The sequence below is a fragment of the Bactrocera neohumeralis genome, chromosome 2 (genome assembly GCF_024586455.1).
Source record: "Bactrocera neohumeralis isolate Rockhampton chromosome 2, APGP_CSIRO_Bneo_wtdbg2-racon-allhic-juicebox.fasta_v2, whole genome shotgun sequence".
Taxonomy (NCBI): Eukaryota; Metazoa; Arthropoda; class Insecta; order Diptera; family Tephritidae; genus Bactrocera; species Bactrocera neohumeralis.
Window position 1 is genome coordinate 64,023,314 of NC_065919.1, and position 21,905 is coordinate 64,045,218.

At 37.6% G+C, this 21,905-nt stretch overlaps 2 protein-coding genes across 9 annotated transcripts in view; one reads left to right on the plus strand and one right to left on the minus strand.

Annotated features, from left to right (window-relative positions):
* LOC126760495 (exosome complex component RRP46) overlaps positions 1-21,905 on the minus strand; it is a 203,375-nt gene that overhangs the window by 66,808 nt on the left and 114,662 nt on the right. The window contains exon 4 of one of the 2 annotated variants that reach the window (XM_050476172.1): positions 11,477-12,035. The exons of the other annotated variant lie outside the window; for it this stretch is intronic. The gene's annotated coding sequence lies outside the window, so the exon portion shown is untranslated. Of the gene's footprint in view, positions 1-11,476; positions 12,036-21,905 lie in introns of those variants that run through there. 2 annotated transcript variants of the gene reach the window in all.
* On the plus strand, positions 2,546-17,664 carry LOC126760412 (probable cytochrome P450 12e1, mitochondrial). Of its 7 annotated transcripts, none has more exons than XM_050476048.1 (7): positions 2,558-2,909; positions 2,991-3,090; positions 6,635-6,881; positions 9,830-9,946; positions 10,018-10,468; positions 10,535-10,775; positions 17,140-17,664. In XM_050476048.1, the coding sequence occupies exons 1-7, from the start codon at positions 2,814-2,816 to the stop codon at positions 17,484-17,486; spliced, it is 1,599 nt and encodes a 532-aa protein (XP_050332005.1). In that variant the 5' UTR covers positions 2,558-2,813; the 3' UTR covers positions 17,487-17,664. The 7 variants fall into 7 exon arrangements, with proteins under 7 accessions (XP_050332022.1, XP_050332032.1, XP_050332013.1 ...); XM_050476041.1 differs by having other exon boundaries at positions 2,559-2,909; positions 10,535-10,807; positions 17,172-17,664; XM_050476030.1 differs by lacking the exons at positions 2,558-2,909; positions 6,635-6,881; positions 9,830-9,946; positions 10,018-10,468; positions 10,535-10,775 and adding exons at positions 13,114-13,486; positions 13,568-13,667; positions 15,877-16,123; positions 16,195-16,311; positions 16,382-16,832 and having other exon boundaries at positions 2,993-3,090; positions 16,899-17,664.

A 21,905-nucleotide genomic window follows, 5' to 3' on the forward strand; every position in this document is an offset into this window, starting at 1 on the left:
TATGTACATATATTTACTATAAATATACTATATATATAAGAGGCTTGAAAAATTATGGCGGTCCGGAAGGCTTCGTTGTGCCTTTTAGTACCGATTTTCATATTAAATAAATTGCTTTTGATATTTATTATTTAGTGAGTTGTCGCTCTTTTAGTAGTTCTGGCTCTCAGCAATAATATATGTATATCTCTTATTGGTTATTTATATGTATATACATATAATATGAAAATCAGCACTAAAAAGCACAACTAAGCCTTCCGAACCGCCATAACTTTTCAAGCCGCTTTTGATACCGAATGTGTGAATATCAATGCCTTTTTTATACCGAAAACATCGGTCAATTTATGGAAAATATTAATATCAATCAGAGAGCCTCTTTTCCTGCTAATAATGAATTCTATGTCAGAAATGTGTAACATCAGGTCAATATGAGACTTATACCTAGTAGTAAAGAAGTCCACTTCATTTCCACTTGACTTTTAACCGTCTATATCGCTCAAAATGTGAGTGATCTTAACAAAATTCATGGAACCTCTTCCCATGGTAACCGACTGTTTTTAATTAAAGCGCATATTATTTGGTAATAGTAACTCGAGATGCCAAAAATGGATGGGATCAATACTACTCATAACTCACCATAAAGTGATTTCATCGATTTTAAGTTAAATTCAAACAGTTTGCTTAGGTCAATATGCAATATAGTCATCTTGCTGCGGGAGCGTGATCTTTTAAAATAGAATATTTGGTTACAGCCGAACTTAGTCCTTCCTTACTTGTTAAATCCTCAAAAGGGTTCCACGAAGTTTAAACACCGACAAGGAAACGATGAAGACCCTATAATAAAAACATACATATGTAAATAAATGAGACGAGTCTATTATACATGCCCGTCTATCCATCTGTTTGTATAGACGCGACCTAGTCCCTCAGTTTTTGAGAAGTCCATCTGAAAATTTGCACACGTCGTTTTCTTCCCAAGAAGCTGGTCATTTGTTGGCGCCAATATAGTATATTATATAACCGCCATACAAACTGAACGATCGGAATGAAGTTCTTGTATGGAAAACGTTTTAATTTGGCGAGATATATTCAAGATTCTGGCATGGGCTACTGTCTAATACATCGATGCAAAGTTGCCATTTAAACTGGCAAAATCTAGTCCTTGTAAGGAATCTTTTGTATTTTGGAAGGGTAACATAGCTTTGGTGCAACGGTAGTTAACTGGTTTTCTTTCACTCGCGGTCAAAACAGAACGACAACTCCGATTCGTTTTTAACAGTAGTCATCTAGTGTACGAGAATTCACTTTTTCTTCTCATTTGCAGACAGCGCTTACGCTGTATAACAGCGCAATTGGAAAATCCAAGATTGGAGGTCTTCCTCTTCCTATGCTTCCACCGGCGAGTACTACATCGAATACTCTCAATACAAGTATATAATACCCATAAATCGACTCATCAGCTGTTGTCATCGTCCACCCCTCTGCACCATATAGCAGGACGTGGATGATGAGTGAATGAGAAAATGCTCTTTGTTCGTCGAGAAAATACTTTACTTCTCAATTGCCTACCCAATCGGAAGTAACATCGGTTGGCAAGAGTTATTCAGCGTTAGATTTCGAGACTGGCGTTGTTGTTGGTGTTAATGCTGGTTCCAAGATCAACGAAATGATCTACGTCTTCGAAGTTATCACTGTCAACAGTGACGTTGGAGCCAGGTCGCTTATGCGACAACTGTTTGCTTGATGTCAGGAGATACGTAATAGTAAATTTTTCTTGAGATAGTGTGGCCATCGGACGGTATGTATATTACAATAAGGGTATTATATTAAGGAAATTCTCTTAAGAAATATTTGTACCGAACACATTTTTTTCGAAACTCATGCCGCAATTTTTTTAATAATTTTAATATAAAACAAGTAAGGAAGGGCTAAGTCCGGCTGTAGCCGAACATTATATACCCTTGTAATTTACAAGGATTAAGCCCTCAGCTGCATATGGCTTGTTAGTGATATGGGGTCTAGAGCGAGTTTTTACCCGTCATCAAGATATCTAAATTTTTCTGCAAGTTACAGCTTTCACGGATGGACGGACGAACGGACAAGCAGTCAGTCAAATGTACAAACCGTTAGGTGAATAAACCAATTATACTATGTGGCTTCATGTTGCAAGAATATAAAAAATATTCATAAATTTTGACAAGATCCATTCTCTTCGAGTTTATGCGCAACCAACCAGTTTAGAGCATAAGTGTGCCGTCTGAAAGTTAAGCCAACAACAACGAACACGTTAAGAGCAAAAAAGCTCACCAGACGCCCTTCTCTCTCAAAAGCTCGCTCATCACAATTATTTCTTTTTTCTCTTTTACGAAACATAAAGTGTTTTGTTTACAAACAAATGAGGAGATAAAAACAAAAACATTAACAACAAAGCTTAACAGTATCTGTATGTACATACATATGTATATGAATATGAAAAGCTTGTTTTGAAACTAAATGTTTCACTAATCTATTTCGCATATGCTGACATACTATATAGACTCGCGTAGGCTAGAAAGTGAACAAAAGCAGCGCAGACATTAGCAGACACATATTGGCAATGTTTATTAAATATTCCACACAGAATTTTATAAATGCGCAGACTGATCGCGAGCGACTACCAAGAGCTTATTCATTGTGCCAAAGTTTGTGGAGCGGTGAACACATCCATATTAGTTGACGACTTCTACTTGTATTCTTCTAAATTTCGAACTTTGGCATTTTCGTTGTGCGTGGCATAATAAATTAATGAATCGAAGCAGTAATCAACGGCAAACATGTTATCGAGGCATTTAAAGCAAAGTCATCACATCGGTTGGCGTCATTTGCGCGTTTCAAGGGTACGAACTTTTTCAGCGCAAGTAGAGTCTAAGGTGGGTGTGATTAAATGCATAATGTTTTCACTTTAATTTTTATTTTCAAAGATTATTTATTGTTCTATATTTTAATTTTAGCAAAACAATGCAAGTGATGTGGACTTGGAGAACGCACGACCGTACTCAGAAGTGCCTGGGCCAAGCAAATTCGAGTTGATACGTTTATTTATGCCTGGAGGTAAGTGATAACACCGGTCAACAATTTTTTAATTTAAATTTTAGTTTCTCCTATGACAAAAATAAGGAAAAAAAATTTTTCCCGTTAAAGTTTGCTTTCGTAGAAATTAGAGTAATTTTTCGATTTTTAAGCAGAAATTACTGATTTTTATATTTTTTCTACAATTTCGCTATAGATTATTATTAGAAATTTTTTTTTTTAGATACAAGAGCCGTTTTTATTCAAGATGTGTGGTAAACAATAATATATAAATGTACAATAACAAGAAGTTACTGTCTAAAAGTGAATATTTTTTGTATTTCTTTTATGCTCATATGAGCTCTCTCGTATTAAACCCCAATATCATTTTGATTACTGACTTTTAGGTTAAAATAGGCTTCATAGGCTTCGCAAAGTTTCAAATGTGTTGATAAAGCAAATTTTTTACTTCTAACTTTAATAAATTCACCGCAAATAAAACAGAATGAATCAACATCATTTTTACACTGACTTGATGCCATTTTATATCTGCAATGCCGCTGTAACTAAACTAGTATAATCAAAAAACATTTTTATTATTTTTATTAAGTTTTACTATTAAAATAACTTACAAAAAAGTAAAAAAAAAATTTAAAAGTGCACACTTTTACTTTTTCTTTTATGTTCATAGGTACATAAAGCAAACTTTATACGAAAAAAAGGTATTTTCTTATCGTTTTTGTTCATAATTAATCAGAAAACTTTAGGACAAAGAACGAATAAAATAAACTTTAGGACAAAGAACGTTAATTTTTCAATCAACTTAAATGCCAAAGGTTAATTGATATTTATTAGTATTAATTTCGGACAGAGGCTTATTTACGCCTGTGATTAAGGGGTTACATGAGTTTCCTAGGGTAAAAAACAGCCTTTTTCAACAATTTTTTCTCATATAAAAAATTAAATATTTCACCAAGATTTTTTGAAGTTATGCTTCTTATGCGAGTTCGGAAAAGGTTGCGTTTAATGTTTAACGCTTACATATTTACGCTAGCTTGTCGGCGAAGATGTTCGAGCAGGAAGAGAAGCGGTGAAAAATCGTTTGCATTTTTCAACAGCTTTTTCATACCAGCAAAAATTAAATATTTTATCAGCGCTTCGAAATTGACTCTTTTTGCCATGCGAAAGATGCGTGTATGTTATTCACATGTACATACATATATACATAAAATTATTTTCTTGTACCATGTGTACAGCGTCCATGTATCATACATGATACATATGATACATATATGTATATGATATATATATACAAATAAATTTAAAAAAAAATTACATATGTACATATATGGAAATGATAACGAATACGCATATTTCATGAAGGTCATCAATTTTCTTTGAAGAAATGAAGCTCATTTGGCACATCTTCACTTTGTAATATAGTCGAAATAAATATAAATAATATATGAAATATTAATTTATTTAAAAATTAAAGAGAAATAAAATTTAAATTATTGAAGTGAAACTTCTTAGGCGACTTCGGAAAAGGTTGCGTTAAACGTTTAACGCTTCAGTGGAGGGAGAATAGCGTTGGACCAGAGAACATAAAGCATAGAGAAGGTGCAAATTGAATTCTGTATGATGTTGTATGTGAATTTAAGAAAGTGTTGGTCACTCCACCATATTTTTATCCTTTCCCTCTCGCTAGTTTTCTTTCATACAACATGATATGCATTTCTTGGAATATCACTAAGAAGTTTAACTTCTTCCGCGCGTAGGGACTCCACGTACCAGTTTTTTATTGTTATAAGCATACATATGTACATAAGCATACAAATTCTGAAATCCTTTGGAAAAAAAAATATTTTAAACTTGGCCATTATGACGCCATTTCCGGTGACCCCTCGGAAAATAGATGCACCCGCGTTGGCAGGATAACTCCTTACAGTATCATCTAAAGTGAAAAAATAGCTAGTTAAAACCTTAAACCTTAAAACTTAGACGAAGGAAAATAAACTGATAATTGGATTTTTGGCTGACATTTTTACAAGACAATTTAAATTTCAGCTAAAATTTCGCGACAGTTTTTCTCTCAAATAGTTGTAATCGAAAAAATACATTCTTGCTCGAAGTCTTTAAGAATTGTAACTCAAAGATCTGTGTAAAATGTCACGAAGATCGGTTGAGCAGTTCTCGAAGAATCTTGTTAACCGACTTCAAAAACACAGTTTCGAGAAAAACACTTTTAAAGACGGCGCACTTAGCTTTGCTGATCTTAAGCTATGAAAAAGAATCTATTTTTTCAAACCCGCAAACCTACGTGGGTAGGTGAGAAAGGTTTTTCGATTTGAATTTTTAATATTTTTAATTTTCAATTAATGATTGTTGATAACAGAAAAGTAGATAGAAAGTTATACCGGATGATTTTTAAGACGTGTGGTGTTCGGTAAATGTGTCAATACTTTTTTGGTTGCTTAGTTGGTTTCTGGAGTTGGTCTTCTTACCAGCTATTATTTGATTTGTACTCAGTTTGGATTGCATTTTCATAATTTATCTCCAAAATTATGGTTCGGTTCGCGCAACGCATTGCGTACTGTGTTCAATAGTCGACATAAACGTCCAGTAGAGTAGGTTAATCGAGCGACTTAGATATGCCTTATAACACCGAAGACGCTATTGCTTTTGTAGAGCAGAGTATCAAAGAAGACCGAAATGACTTCATCCGCCATTACTCGCAACTACTGGATCTAAGCTGATCCATTTTTTTGGATGATTTTACAGAAAAATCTTGGTTGGGGACTTACAAAATCCAACTCGTGAAAGAATTGAAGGTGGATTGAGGTGGGCACCGACCCCGATTTTCATTAGAAAATTTTGTTCAGCGATCAAACACAATTTTATTTGAATGGGTACGTTGATATTCCAACTTTTCGTTTTCGGAATGATGATAAGCCACAAACAATTGGTAAGACGCCGTTATGTCCTCAAAAAGTCTGTATATGTAGTACTCTATTGGCAGAGGGAATCATTTGGTCCATAATTCTTCAAAAAGGAAGGCGGTCGTAATGTTGCAGTCAATGGCGAACGCAATAAAACCACGATTATTGACTTTTTTTGTACCTGAAATTGAGAATATTGATGTGGACGACTTTTAGTGAGCGCGCTTTATCATGCGTGGTGAATCTGTGGCGTGGTCTCCAAGAACATACGATTTAATACCGCTACAAAATTTATTGGTGCGGTTATGTCAAGTCTTTTATTTACACAGATAATCCCTAGACGATTGATACCTTGGAAGAGAATATTGGGCGCGTTATTGCTGACATACGGCCTCAATTTTTGTCATGGTGGTGCAAAGTTATGTACCGATTTATTCGTTGAAGCTAAATTTATATACTTTAAATTGAAAGAATCATATGGAATTAAAAATTGTGACGAGGAAGTTACCCGCTTTCACCAATTTTTACACTGTTATGTTCGTTAGTTTGACATTTGACATATTAATGATTGACTCAAGCATTAATTTTCAAAAATATCGAAACGACATATAGTACTTCTTATATGATTCTTAATCACTTCGTTTCAGGTTTATTTTCCAAAAAACCATTTTTTACTGCCATTCGGGAAATGGAAAAGACATATGGACAGATTTTTCGGTTTCCCGGCATATTTGACAAACCTGAAGTTGTAATTAATTTAAACCCCTCGGATTATTCGAATATTTTTCGTAATGAAGGATTATGGCCCGATCGCCGCATTTTCGAAACTAACCTTTATCATCGTGAAAAACATCGGCCCGAATTGTTTAAGGGAGTCGAGGGTATTGTATCCACGTGAGTATCCTAACCCGTACACATATAGATATCGTATTATGATATATTCTTCTTCTTCTTAATTGGCGTAGACACCGATTACGCGATTATAGCAGCGTTAACACCAGCGCGCCAGTCGTTTCTTCTTTTCGCTACGTGGCGCCAATTGGCTATTCCAAGCGAAGCCAGGTCCTTCTCCACTTGGGCCTTCCTACGGAGTGGAGGTCTTCCTCTTCCTCTGCTTCCCCCGGCGGGTATTGCGTCGAATACTTTCAGAGCTGGAGTGTTTTCATCCATCCGGACAACATGACCTAGCCAGCGTAGCCGCTGTCTTTTAATTCGCTGAACTATGTCAATGTCGTCGTATATCTCGTACAGCTCATCGTTCCATCGAATGCGATATTCGCCGTGGCCAATGCGCAAAGGACCATAAATCTTTCGCAGAATTTTTCTCTCGAAAACTCGTAACATCGACTCATCGGTTACTGTCATCGCCCAAGCCTCTGCACCATATAGCAGGACGGGAATTATGAGCGTCTTACAGAGTTTAGCTTTTGTTCGTCGAGAGAGGACTTTACTTTTCAATTGCCTACTCAGTCCGAAGTAGCACCTGTTGGCAAGAGCAATCCTGCGTTGGATTTCCAGGCTGACATTGTTGGTGGTGTTTACGCTGGTTCCAGATAGACGAAATTATCTACAACTTCAAAGTTATGACTGTCAACAGTTACGTGAGAGCCAAGTCGCGAGTGCGACGACTGTTTGTTTGATGACAGGAGATATTTCGTTTTGCCCTCGTTCACTGCCAGACCCATTTTCTGTGCTTCCTTGTCCAGTTTGGAGAAATCAGAACTAACGGCGATGATATAATATCATCGGCATACGCCAACAGCTGTACACTCTTGTAGAAGATGGTACCTTCTCTATTTAGTTCTGCGGCTCGAACTATTTTCTCCAGAAGCAGGTTGAAAAAGTCGCACGATAGGGAGTCGCCTTGTCTGAAACCTCCTTTGGTATCGAACGGCTCGGTGAGGTCCTTCCCGATTCTGACGGAGCTTTTGGTGTTACTCAACGTCAGTTTACACAGCCGTATTAGTTTTGCGGGGATACCAAATTCAGACATCGCGGCATAAAGGCAGGTCCTTTTCGTGCTGTCGAAAGCAGCTTTAAAATCGACAAAGAGGTGGTGTGTGTCGATTCTTCTTTCACGGGTCTTTTCCAAGATTTGGCACATGGTGAATATCTGGTCGGTTATTGATTTTCCAGCTTAAAGCCACACAGATAAGGTCCGAATAGTTTGTTGGCTTTAGTCTTTCACACAGTAGCCTCGATAGAACCTTATATGCGATGTTAAGGAGGCTTATCCCACGGTAGTTGGCGCAGATTGTGGGATCAACTTTCTTATGGATTGGGCATAGCACACTTAAATTCCAATCGTTGGGCATGCTTTCGTCCGACCATATTTTACAAAGAAGCTGATGCATGCACCTTATCAGTTCTTCGCCGCCGTGTTTGAAAAGCTCGGCCGGCAGTCCATCGGCTCCCGCCGCTTCGAACTTCTTCATGGTCGGAGAATGGAACGTCTGCTCCATCGTCATCGATTGGGTTCGCCTTCTCCTGGCGTTGTGCGTTCACTGCCATTCAGCAGGCTAGAGAAGTGTTCCCTCCATAATTTAAGTATGCTCTGGGCATCGGTCACTAGATCACCTTTGGGGGTTCTACAAGAGTATGCTCAGGTCTTGAAACCTTCTGTAAGCCGCCGCATTTTTTCGTAGAATTTTCGAGCATTACCCCTGTCGGCCAGCTTATCAAGCTCTTCGTACTCACGCATTTCGGCCTCTTTCTTCTTTTGTCTACAAATGCGTCTCGCTTCCCTCTTCAACTCTCGGTATCTATCCCATCCCGCACGTGTAGTGGTCGATCGTAACGTTGCGAGGTAGGCAGCCTGTTTTCTCTCCGCTGCGACACGGCACTCCTCGTCGTACCAGCTGTTCTTTTGCACTTTCCGAAAACCAATCGAAAACCAATGGTTTCGGTTGCAGCTGTACGTAAGGAGTTTGAAATGCCGTCCCACAGTTCCCTTATACCGAGTTGTTGACGAGTGCTCTCAGAGAGCAGGAGTGCAAGCCGAGTAGAAAATCGTTCGGCTGTCTGTTGTGATTGCAGCTTCTCGACGTCGAACCTTTTTTGACATCGTGGCGGGGGCAGCTCTCATAAGTGCGCTCCAAGCACTCATAAAAGCATCTTTGGTCACATCGTCCTTCTCTTCCGTCGGGGCATGGGCGCAAATCAGCGATATGTTGAAGAACCTCGCTTTGATGCGGATTGTGGCTAGACGTTCATTCACCGGAGTGAATGATAGTACTCGGCGACGGAGTCTCTCTCCCACCACGAATCCAACACCAAACTTGCGCTTCTTTATATGGCCACTGTAGTAAATGTCACAAGGACCTATTCGTCTCTGTCCTTGTCCCGTCCATCGCATTTCTTGGACGGCGGTGATGTCAGCCTTTGTTTTTACGAGGACATCAACCAGCTGGGCAGCGGCACCTTCCCAATTAAGGAACCGGACATTCCAGGTGCATGCCCTTAATTCGTAGTCCTTATTTTGTTTGCCATGGTCGTCATCAAAAGGGGGGTCTCTCATCCAAGGCTGGTTATAGCTATTCACTGGGGGTGTTTTTTTACGTGGCGGGTCCCAAACCCAGCGCACAACCCTATGTGGGGGATATTTCGCCTTCTCACTTTAGCTCGCCTTCGAACGGATGTTCTTAGGCTACCCAGAGGATACTTGGCCAAAGACCGGCAGTAGTGAGCTGCTTGAGCCATGTGTAAAAGAATCGTTTCTGGCCACTCCAAAGTGAATAGCGATCAGAGAACTTTCCTCACTAGCGTGAACTTCTACACATGACTCCATCCTCCTCTATGATACATTATCTCTTTGATATATTATACTTAATATTTTATAACAGATCTGGTGAAAAATGGGCGAAAATGCGTTCGGCTGTGAATCCGATACTCATGCAACCGAAAAATGCCAAGCTGTATTTGAATACGCTATTGGATATTAATGATGAGTTCCTAGAAAGGTAAGACGAACATATGAACTAATTCAAATTTCACGAAGACTATATTTTGATCACTTGCACTCTGCTGGTAGAATACGGCACATACGCGATCCCAGCACCTTGGAAGTTCCCGGTGGTTTCCTCGATGATATTAATCGCCTCGCTTTTGAGGGAATAGCAGGCATTGCGCTGAATACACGACTCGGTTTAATACACAAAAATCGTGATACGGCCGAGTGTGAAACGATCATGAAGTGCGTACGCAATTTCTTTTTACTCTTCGAAGAGCTAGAGATGAAACCTTCCATGTGGAAATATGTGAAAACACCGAAATTTTATGATATGATGAAGACTCTGGACACAATGACGGACATCTGCAATAAGTACATTAACGAAGCGCTAACGCGCATTGAGCACGACAGTGAGGGCAACCTCACATCGGAGCTGGGCAATGAAAAGAGCGTGTTGGAGAAATTAGTGCGCGTGGATAAGAAATTTGCCGTAGTAATGGCGCTGGATATGATGATAGCTGGTATTGACACGGTAAGTGAGCGCATTTAAATACGGAGGGTTTTTGAATAAAATTAATATTTCTCACTGCACACACAGACTAGCTCCACTTTGACAGGTCTACTGTTATGCATTGCCAAGAATCCTGATAAACAACAGAAGCTATTTGAGGAAATTCAGCAAATACTGCCGGAAAAGGAATCGCAGCTGACGACTCAAAATATGCAAAATCTGCCTTACCTGCGTGCCTGCATCAAAGAAGGCATACGCTGTTATCCCATATTTCCGGGTACGGTGCGTCGTTTGCCCAACGATGTAGTGCTGAGCGGCTATCGTATACCTGCCGGTATCGACATCTCCGTCAGCGCCAACCTGTTGATGCATGATGAACGCTACGTGCCACAGCCGGATAAATTCATACCGGAACGTTGGCTGCGTAACGATCAATCCGCCCAAACTTTGGAGGGGCAAATTACCAATCCATTTTTGTATGTACCCTTCGGCTTTGGTCCACGTAGTTGCGTGGGCAAGCGTATCGTCAATTTGGAGCTAGAAATCACTTTGGCACGTTTGGTGCGGAATTTCCAAATTGAGTTTAACTATCCGACCGAAAATGCATTCGCTGTGAAGTTCGTGAGCGTGCCGCAAATACCGCTCAAATTCAAGTTCATCGAGAGAGGAGCGTAGTATTGGACATGAAAATTAGTGAGAACTAGTTACAAATCGCATATATTATATGTTATTATTAAAATAAAAAAAATACTGAACAAAGAATCATAAAAATATTCTTATTTCTAATCAGATATTGAAAACAGTTAAATCTAGTAGAAATATAATTTCGTAACCATCAATATTTTTATATACATATGTAAATATAAAAATTTTAAAAATTTATGTATTATATTTCGGAATTTAAAAAGAGTTCAAAATAAAATAGACCAAATAAAGAACAATTGGTTGGAATTCAAGAAACAAGTTCGCGAATATAAAAGGCGATCAATTTCGCGGTTTCCTACTTTTTTATAGAAAAAACACAGAAACTTAAAACATAATAGGGAATGTTTATTATCATTCGAAAGAACATTCTTTTGCATTTTAAAGATTATCTCATTCAAATGTTAACTGCAGCTATGTCTCAGATGATCCATCCGTTGAGTTCAATTTTCGATGCCACGTTCGAACATTTCGACTGGTAACTTTCGAATGACACGCGTGATGTTTTGCTCCAAGTCCTATATCGAAGCATGATTGTCTGCATAGGCTTTAGACTTTACAAATTCCCACAGGAAAACATCTGACGGTGTGATATCACACCGCATGGTGACCAATCGACCGGCCCAAAACGTGAAGTTATCTGCACACTGAGGTTTTCTATCAATAAATCCATTGATTGGTGCAATGTGTGGGAAGTGGCTCCGTCTTATTGAAATCAAATGTCGCCGAAATCACGTGCTCCAATTTCAAGCATCAAATAGTCGGTTATCATGATGCGATAACGGTCGCCATTGACGGTTACGTTCTTACCGGCATCATTTGTGGTCATTTGAAAACTCGATTGTTTTGATTAGTACAAATGGGATAATCGTATGAGCCAATAAAACTGAAAAAGAAATCATAAAAGGTATGTCACTGAACAATGGTCGATTTTTTCACCAGTTGTTTGTTTTTTATTTTCTAAGTTTTTAACAATAAATATTATTTTTCGAAAAATCTGGTTTCCAAAATGTTAAAGGAAATAGTAATTAAAGCAATCTTTCAAAACTCATTACTTACGCTCTAAAAGTTTTTGTTAAAATAAAAGTATAAAAATATCACTTTGTACTCTCTATTGGCGCTTACAGAAGTGGAAGAAGTATCTCACACAGGGCAGTTCAATTCATTTCTAATTATGTTACTAATAAGAAAAAGCTCTGCTCAGAGCTTTCACAATTAATGGCATAAGACAATTTGTATTGCATTTTTGTGTCTGATTAGAATATGCTCACTATAAAATAATGAATCGTCGAAACAGTAAGCTTACAAGAGCGGTAGTTCCGGATTAAGGCAACGGAAGTACCCTCAGCTACATATGGCTTGTTAGTGACATGGGGTCTAGAGCAAGTTTTTGGCCGTCATCAAGATATCTTAATTTTTCCGCAAGTTACAGCTTTCACGTATGGACGGACGAACGGACAGACAGTCAGTCATCCGCATTTCAATTCGTCTGATCAGTTTTGTATACATAATCCCATATCTATCTCGCTTAGTTTTAGGTATATATACAGACCGTTAGGTGAATAAATCAATTATACTCTGTAGCTACATGTTGCAAGAATATAAAAAATATTCATAAATTTTGACAAGATCCATTCTCTTCGAGTTTATGCGCAACCAACCAGTTTAGTGCATAAGTGTGCCGTCTGAAAGTTAAGCCAACAACAACGAACACGTTAAGAGCAAAAAGGCTCACCAGACGCCGTTCTCTCTCAAAAGCTCGCTCATCGCAATTATTTCTTATTTCTCTTGTACGACACATAAAGTGTTTTGTTTACAAACAAATGAGGAGATAAAAACAAAAACATTAACAACAAAGATTAACAGTATCTGTATGTACATACATATGTATATGAATGGCAAAAGCTCGTTTTGCAACTAAATATTTCACTTATCTATTTCGCATATGCTGACATACTACATAGACTCGCGTAGGCTAGAAAGTGAACAAAAGCAGCGCAGACATTAGCAGACACATATTGGCAATGTTTATTAAATATTCCACACAGAATTTTATAAATGCGCAGACTGATCGCGAGCGACTACCAAGAGCTTATTCATTGTGCCAAAGTTTGTGGAGCGGTGAACACATCCATATTAGTGGACGACTTCTACTTGTATTCTTCTAAATTTCGAACTTTGGCATTTTCGTTGTGCGTGGCATAATAAATTAATGAATCGAAGCAGTAATCAACGGCAAACATGTTATCGAGGCATTTAAAGCAAATTGATCACATCGGTTGGCGTCATTTGCGCGTTTCAAGGGTACGAACTTTTGCAGCGCAAGTAGAGTCTAAGGTAGGTGTGATTAAATGCATAATGTTTTCACTTTAATTTTTATTTTCAAAGATTATTTATTGTTCTATATTTTATTTTTAGCAAAACAATGCAAGTGATGTGGACTTGGAGAACGCACGGCCGTACTCAGAAGTGCCTGGGCCAAGCAAATTCGAGTTGATACGTTTATTTATGCCTGGAGGTAAGTGATAATCATTATGCCTACAGGCATACTGTTTTTAGGTGTATTTATGTGATATCACTTGGCACTCCAGACTGTTGATTTCATTCAATTTTTAAATGCCGAAAGGTTGATTGATATATAGTATATTAGTTTTAATTTCGGACAGAGGCTTATTTACGCCTGTGATTCATTGTGAGATCCTTAAGTATACATGAGTTTCCTAAGGTAAAAAACAGCCTTTTTCAACAATTTTTTCTCACATAAAAAATTTAATATTTTATCAAAATTTTTTTATTGTTATAAGCATAATAATGTATATTAATAAAGAAATCCTGAAATCTTTGGAAAAAAAATTTTATACTCGGCCATTGCGAGACAATTTCCGGTGACCCCTCGGAAAAAAGATGCGCCCGCGTTGGCAGGATAACTCCTAATAAGATCATCTAAAGTGAAAAAATACGTGTTTTTGGTAACACCTTAAGCCTTAAAACTTGGACGAAAAAAAACTGAAAATTGGATTTTTGGCTGACAGTTTTGCAAAAAATTTAAATTTCAGCGAAAATTTCTCTCAAATAGCTGTAATCGAAAATATACATTCTTGCTCGATGTCTTTAAGAATTGTATCTCAAAGATCTATATAAAATGTCACGAAGATCGGTTGAGCAGTTCTGGAAGAATCTTGTTAACCGACTTCAAAAACACAGTTTCGAGAAAAACACTTTTAAAGATGGCGCACTTAGCCTTACTGGTCTTAAGCGCAGAAGTTCTCAATTCTGTATCTCCGAAACTATGGCTCGGATCAACTTGAAAAGTTAGGACCACATTCTAGAAGTGTTGTAGAATATAATAAGACTACAAAAAACCTATTTTTTCAAACCCGTAAACCTACGCGGGTAGGGGAGAAAGGTTTTTCGATTTGAATTTTTAATATTTTTAATTTTCAATTAATGATTGCTGATAACAGCAAAGTAGATAGAAAGTTATACCGGATGAGTTTTAAGACGTGTGATATTCGATAAATGTGACAACACTTTTTTGGTTGGTTAGTTGGTTTTTGGAGTTGGTCTTTTTACCAGCTATTATTTGATTTGTACTCAGTTTAGATTACATTTTCATAATTTATTACCAAAATAATGATTCGGTTCGTGCAACGCATTGCGTACTGTGTTAAATATTCGGTCGCCATAAACGTCCAGTAGAGTAGGTTATTCGAGCGACTATTAATCAGTTTCACACCACGTTTACCCTAGTGGTGCGCATCCTTAGATATGCCTTATAACACCGTTGTAGCGCAGAGTATCAAAGAAGACCGAAATGACTTCATCCGCCATTACTCGCAACTACTGGATCTAAGCTGATCCATTTTTTTGGAAGATTTTACAGAAAAATCGTGGTTGGGGACTTACGAAATCCAACTCGTGAAAGAATTGAAACCGAACGACCATAAACGTTCGCACGTTCGGTGGATAGACCTGAAACGAGGTGGTCACCGACCCCGATTTTCATTAGAAAATTTTGTTCAGCGATCAAACATAATTCTATTTGAATTGGTACGTTGATATTCCAACTTTTCGTTTTCGGAATGATGATAAGCCACAAACAATTGGTAAGACGCCGTTATGTCCTCAAAAAGTCTGTGTATGTAGTACTCTATTGGCAGAGGGAATCATTTGGTCCTTAATTCTTCAAAAAGGAAGGCGGTCGTAACGTTGCAGTCAATGGCAAACGCAATAAAACCACGATTATTAACTTTTTTTGTACCTGAAATAGAGAATATTGATGTGGACGACTTTTAGTGAGCGCGCTTTATTATGCGTGGTGAATCTGTGGCGTGGTCTCCAAGAACATACGATTTAATACCGCTACAAAATTTCTTGGTGCGGTTATGTCAAGTCTTTTATTTACACAGATAATCCCTAGACGATTGATACCTTGGAAGAGAATATTGGGCGCGTTATTGCTGACATACGGCCTCAATTTTTGTCATGGTGGTGCAAAGTTATATACCGATTTATTCATTGAAGCTAAATTTATATACTTTAAATTGAAAGAATCACATGGAATTAAAAATTGTGACGAGGAGGTTGCCCGCTTTCACCAATTTTTACACTGTTATGTTCGTTAGTTTGACATTTGACATATTAATGATTGACTCAAGCATTAATTTTCAAAAATATCGAAACGACATATAGTACTTCTTATATGATTCTTAATCACTTCGTTTCAGGTTTATTTTCTAAAAAACCATTTTTTACTGCCATTCGGGAAATGGAAAAGACATATGGACAGATTTTTCGGTTTCCCGGCATATTTGACAAACCCGAATTTGTAATCAACTTAAACCCCTCCGATTATTCCATTATTTTTCGTAATGAAGGATTATGGCCCGATCGCCGCGTTTTCGAAACTACAGTTTATCATCGTCAAAACCATCGGCCCGAATTGTTTCAGGGGGTCGAGGGTATTATATCCACGTGAGTATCACATCGCACACATATGTATGTATATGGGGCTTTCATATAATCTTTTTAATATTTTACACCAGCTCTGGCGAAAAATGGGCGAAAATGCGTACGGCTGTGAATCCGATACTCATGCAACCGAAAAATGCCAAGCTGTACTTGAATACGCTATTGGATATTAATGATGAGTTCCTAGAAAGGTAAGACGAACATATGAACTAATTCAAATTCACAAAGACTATATTTTGATCACTTGCACTCTGCTGGTAGAATACGGCACATACGCGATCCCAGCACCTTGGAAGTGCCCGGTGGTTTCCTCGATGATATTAATCGCCTCGCTTTTGAGGGCATAGCAGGCATTGCGCTGAATACACGACTCGGTTTAATACACAAAAATCGTGATACGGCCGAGTGTGAAACGATCATGAAGTGCGTACGCAATTTCTTTGTACTCTCCGAAGAGCTAGAGATTAAACCTTCCATATGGAAATATGTGAAAACACCGAAATTTTATGAAATGATGAAGACTCTGGACACAATGACGGACATCTGCAATAAGTACATTAACGAAGCGCTGATGCGCATTGAGCACGACAGTGAGGGCAACCTCACATCGGAGCTGGGCAAAGAGAAGAGCGTGTTGGAGAAATTAGTGCGCGTGGATAAGAAATTCGCCGTGGTAATGGCGTTGGATATGATGTTAGCTGGTATTGATACGGTAAGTGAGCGCATTTAAATACGGAGGGTTTTTGAATAAAATTAATATTTCTCACTGCACACACAGACCAGCTCCACTTTGACCGGCCTATTGCTATGCATTGCCAAGAATCCTGATAAACAACAGAAGCTATTTGAGGAAATTCAGCAAATACTGCCGGAAAAGGAATCGCAGCTGACGACTCAAAATATGCAAAATCTGCCTTACCTGCGTGCCTGCATCAAAGAAGGCATACGCTGCTATCCCATATTACCGGGTACGGTGCGTCGTTTGCCCAACGATGTAGTGCTGAGCGGCTATCGTATACCTGCGGGTACCGACATCTCCATCGGCGCCAACCTGTTGATGCATGATGAACGCTATGTGCCACAGCCGGATAAATTCATACCGGAACGTTGGCTGCGTAACGATCAATCCTCCCAAACTTTGGAGGGGCAAATTACCAATCCATTTTTGTATGTACCCTTCGGCTTTGGTCCACGTAGTTGCGTGGGCAAGCGTGTAGTCAATTTGGAGCTAGAAATCACTTTGGCACGTTTGGTGCGAAATTTCCAAATTGAATTTAATTATCCGACCGAAAATGCATTCGCTATGAAGTTCATGAGCGTGCCGCAAATACCGCTCAAATTCAAGTTCATCGAGAGAGGGACGTAGTGTTAGACATAAAATTCGTGAGATCTAGTTATAAGTTCCATATGTATATGTGTGTTATTATAACATATTAAGCCCTGATAAACATTACTTCACCTGATAAACATTACTTAACAAAGGTTCAAGTATACCTATTTGAATTCACCAAAATTTTGATATAAATATAAAATCTTAAAAAATATGTGTTCTTTCGAAATTAAACAAAGTTCTAAATACAATAGACCAAATGGATGTAACCCAACAAATAACTTCGGGTAATCCATTTCGAAGAAAAAACACAGAAACTTCAAGTTCAACGGGGAATGGCTTTTATCGTTCGAAATAACATTTTTTCACACTTATTGTTTTAAGATTATCTCTTTCAAAAGTTGGCCGCGGCTAAGTTTCAGATGGTCCTTCCGTTGAGTCCAATTTTCGATGAGTCGTTCGAGAATTTTAACTGGTAACTGGCGAATGACACGCGTGATGTTTTGCTGCAAGGCCTGAATAGAAACAGGATTGTTCACATAGACTTTATATTTTACATATCCCTACAGGAAACCGTACGGCTTAGTGTAAAATCATACGATATTGGTGGCCAATCGACCGGCTGAAAGCGTGAAATTATCTGCTCACCGAAGTGTTTTCTCAATAAATACATTGATTAATGCGATGTGTGGGAAGTGGCTCCGTGTTATTAAAATCAAATGTCGCCGAGATGACGAGCTTCAATTTCAGGCATCAAAAAGTTTGTGAACATGGCTCGATGACGGCCGCCATTGACGGTTACGTTCTCACCGGCATCATTTTTGAAGAAATATGGAGCGATGATTCTACAGGCCCACAAACCACATCAAACCGTTGTTTTTCCTGTATGAAATGACAGCGGATGTCGCTCGAATTCGATCTGTCAAAAAATCTATTGAAAAAAGTACCTCTACTTGGATCACCCTATGTTAAAGTGTCACAATAGGCATATAAACACCAGAAATGTTTTGAAAATTCCAGTGTGTTACTTTCGAGAAGTAAATAGTAAGTAAGTGACTATTTTCGGTTGGAACCAAATATAATATATCAATGATCGCTATGATTAAAAGAAAAGCCTATTTTTCTGGAGCTGCCACCTGTAAATAAGTATTTAATTATTTATAAAATATGATATAAATGAATTATTGTCATACAAGCATCAGAACAAGGCAAAATTCGTTTAAATGCACCTATTCGAATTTATTTTAGAAGCGTTGCCACCTGAAAAAAATGAAAAAAACATCATTATAAATTGCAAAACTTATAGCCTTGTGCGAAATTTTGTTCTCTACAAATATGCCGTGTCTAATTTTTTGATTAAATTAAGCGGTTGCGAGAAATTCATCGTCAAACATCAATGCTTATCAAATAAAAAACAAAAACAAAAAAGAGAACAATATGCAATTTTTGCAGAGTAGTTAATTTTCTACAAGGCTTTGAGCTTTGCAATTTGAAATTATTGGCCTTAGACAGTAAAATTTTCTAGCGTTAATATCTTTTCTTCGGCTTGACCATAAGAGCCCATTTTGCAAAGCATTCAATTTACCACAAAACTTTTGAAACGAGATATTTTTTCAAATAGTTGGAAGCGAGATATCAATTTTTCAATCTGATAAGAAAAAAATTTAAAACTTTAAGCGGAGGACCTTCCCGTTAAAATTAAGAGCTCACACTTGGGGAGGCTTAATTAGAGGAGTCTATCAACATATTTTTCAATATACGAAACAAAACAAATACATTCCGATTTTAACCCACCCTAATGGGCATTCAATGAAGAAAAACATCTCGGAAATATTTAATTAAAGTGTTTGATAAACTTAAGATGTAATTCTAGTCTAGAGGATCGAGTTTTGAGCGATTTTGGCAAGGGAAAAAAGTAATATATATGTTTACAGTTAATTTTTTAACATTTGTGGTCTTTTGCAAACTAAGAAAGTGTTCGATTGTTTTGATTAGTACAAATGGGATACTCGTATGAGCCAACAAAACTAAAACAGAAATCATAAAAGGTATGTCAGTAAAAAATGGTAGATTTTTTCAACAGTTGTTTTTTTATTTTCTAAGTTTTTAACAATAAATATTATTTTTCGAAAAATCTGGTTTCCAAAGCATTAAAAGAATTAGTAATTAAAGCAATCTTCCAAAATTCATTTATTATGCTCTAAAAGCTTTTTGTTAAAATAAAAGTATAAAAATATCACTTTGTACTCTCTATTGGCGCTTACAGAAGTGGAAGAAGTATCTCACACAGGGCAGTTCAATTCATTTCTAATTATGTTACTAATAAGAACAAGTAAGGAAGGGCTAAGTTCGGGTGTCACCGAACATTTTATACTCTCGCATGAAAAAGTGATAATCGAGATTTCATTATCCGTCATTTACATATTTTTTTATTTTGCTGTAAAATTAATTAGATTAGATCAATTTGTGTACTTTGAGTATTGAATTGTATTTTCATTTCCTAATAATAATAATAATACCCAACGATTACCCTCCTCCCGCCCAACCGACGCGAGGGGCGCAATCCGCGAACGAGCGGAATTAGCCGAGTCACAAAAGGCAAGAGAGTTTTAAGCGTTGCGATCTTAAGCTGCTCAGCTACAGAAACAAAAATTTCAACAGCCGAAATTAAGAATTAGATTAAAGTTTATAATTTTTAAATGTTACTTGTTAAGAGTAGATAAAATAATTTTTTTAATGGTAAAGAGTGAGTCTGTTAGATCAAATGTGCTGGAATGAAAATTAAAATCATGACATATACGGCGGAATGGTTCGTTTAACTCAAAATTTGTTCTAGAAAATTTTAAAAGTAAGGGTCTAAACTGCCTGGTAGGGCGAACGGGAACGTTAAAATTAATATCAGATAAGAGAGATGGGCTACAGACTGACCCATTCATGAGTTTTACAATAAATATTATATCAAGCATCTCCCTACGACTAGCGAGTGTCGGGAGATTTATAAGTTTTAAACGGTTAATGTAAGGGGGAAGATTTAAACTGGAATCCCAATGCAAATGATTTAAGGCACAAATTACAAAATGTTTTTGAACGGACTCTAACTTATCCGAATGGACTTGGTAACTAGGGTTCCAAACCACAGAAGCATACTCCAATATAGGCCTCACCAGAGATGTAAAAAGAATTTTTGTGGTAAGCGGATCTCTAAATTCTTTAGACCAACGTTTAACAAAACTAAGAGCGCCTTTAGCTTTAAAAACCGTGGAGGATACGTGAAGATTAAAATTGAGTTTGGGGTCCATAGTTACTCCCAGATCAACAAAACTGCATACTTGCTCCAACCTAAAGTTTTGTATTGCGTATGAGGTAGGGTCTACAGCTCTACGTGAAAAGCACATCGTTTTACATTTTTTAAGGTTCAATGGCATGTCATTTCTATCACACTAAGAAACTAGGTTGTTTAAGTCTGTTTGCAACTGACATCTTTCGCTGTTTGAAGTATATGTTTTAAAAAGTTTTACATCGTCAGCATATAATAAAACTTTTGAAAACGTAACAACAGATGATATGTCGTTAATAAATAACAATGTATATATTATACAGAGAAGGCATCAGATGGAATTCAAAATAGCGTTATATTGGAAGAAGGCGTGGTTGTTAACCGATTTCACCCATATACCCGTACATGTCATCAGAGTGTTAAGAAAATATTATATACCGAATTTCATTGAAATCGGTCTAGTAGTTCCTGAGATATGGTTTTTGGTCCATAAGTGGGCGACGCCACGCCCATTTTCAATTTAAAAAAAAAGCCTGGGTGCAGCTTCTTTCTGCCATAAAATTTAATGTTTCTGACGTTTTTTGTTAGTCGGTTAACGCACTTTTAGTGATTTTCAACATAACCTTTGTATGGGAGGTGGGCTTGGTTATTATCCGATTTCTTCCATTTTTAAACTGTATATGGAAATGCCTGAGGCAAACTACTGTATAGAGTTTGGTTGACATAGCTACAGTAGTTTCCGAGATATGTACAAAAAACTTAGTAGGAGGCGGGGCCGCGCCCACTTTCCAAAAAAATTACGTCCAAATATGCCCCTCCCTAATGCGATCCTTTGTGCTAAATTTCACTTTAATATCTTTATTTATAACTTAGTTATGACACTTTATAGGTTTTCGGTTTTCGCCGTTTTGTGGGCGTGGCAGTTGGCCGATTTTGCCCATCTTCGAACTTAACCTTTTTATGGAGCCAAGAAATACGCGTACCAAGTTTCATCATGATATCTCAATTTTTACTCAAGTTACAGGTTGCACGGATGGACGGACGGACAGACAGACATCCGGATTTCAACTCTACTCGTCACCCTGATCTCTTTGGTATATATAGCCCTATATCTGACTCTTTTAGTTTTAGCACTTACAAACAACCGTTGTGTGAACAAAACTATAATACTCTCTTTG

Coding starts and splice junctions, on each gene's coding strand:
- LOC126760412 (XM_050476065.1), top strand. CDS start 2,814: ATGTTATCGAGGCATTTAAAGCAAAGTCATCACATCGGTTGGCGTCAT. Junction 2,910..2,990: donor CAGCGCAAGTAGAGTCTAAG/GTGGGTGTGATT, acceptor TTTTAATTTTAG/CAAAACAATGCAAGTGATGT. Junction 16,312..16,381: donor AATGATGAGTTCCTAGAAAG/GTAAGACGAACA, acceptor CTCTGCTGGTAG/AATACGGCACATACGCGATC.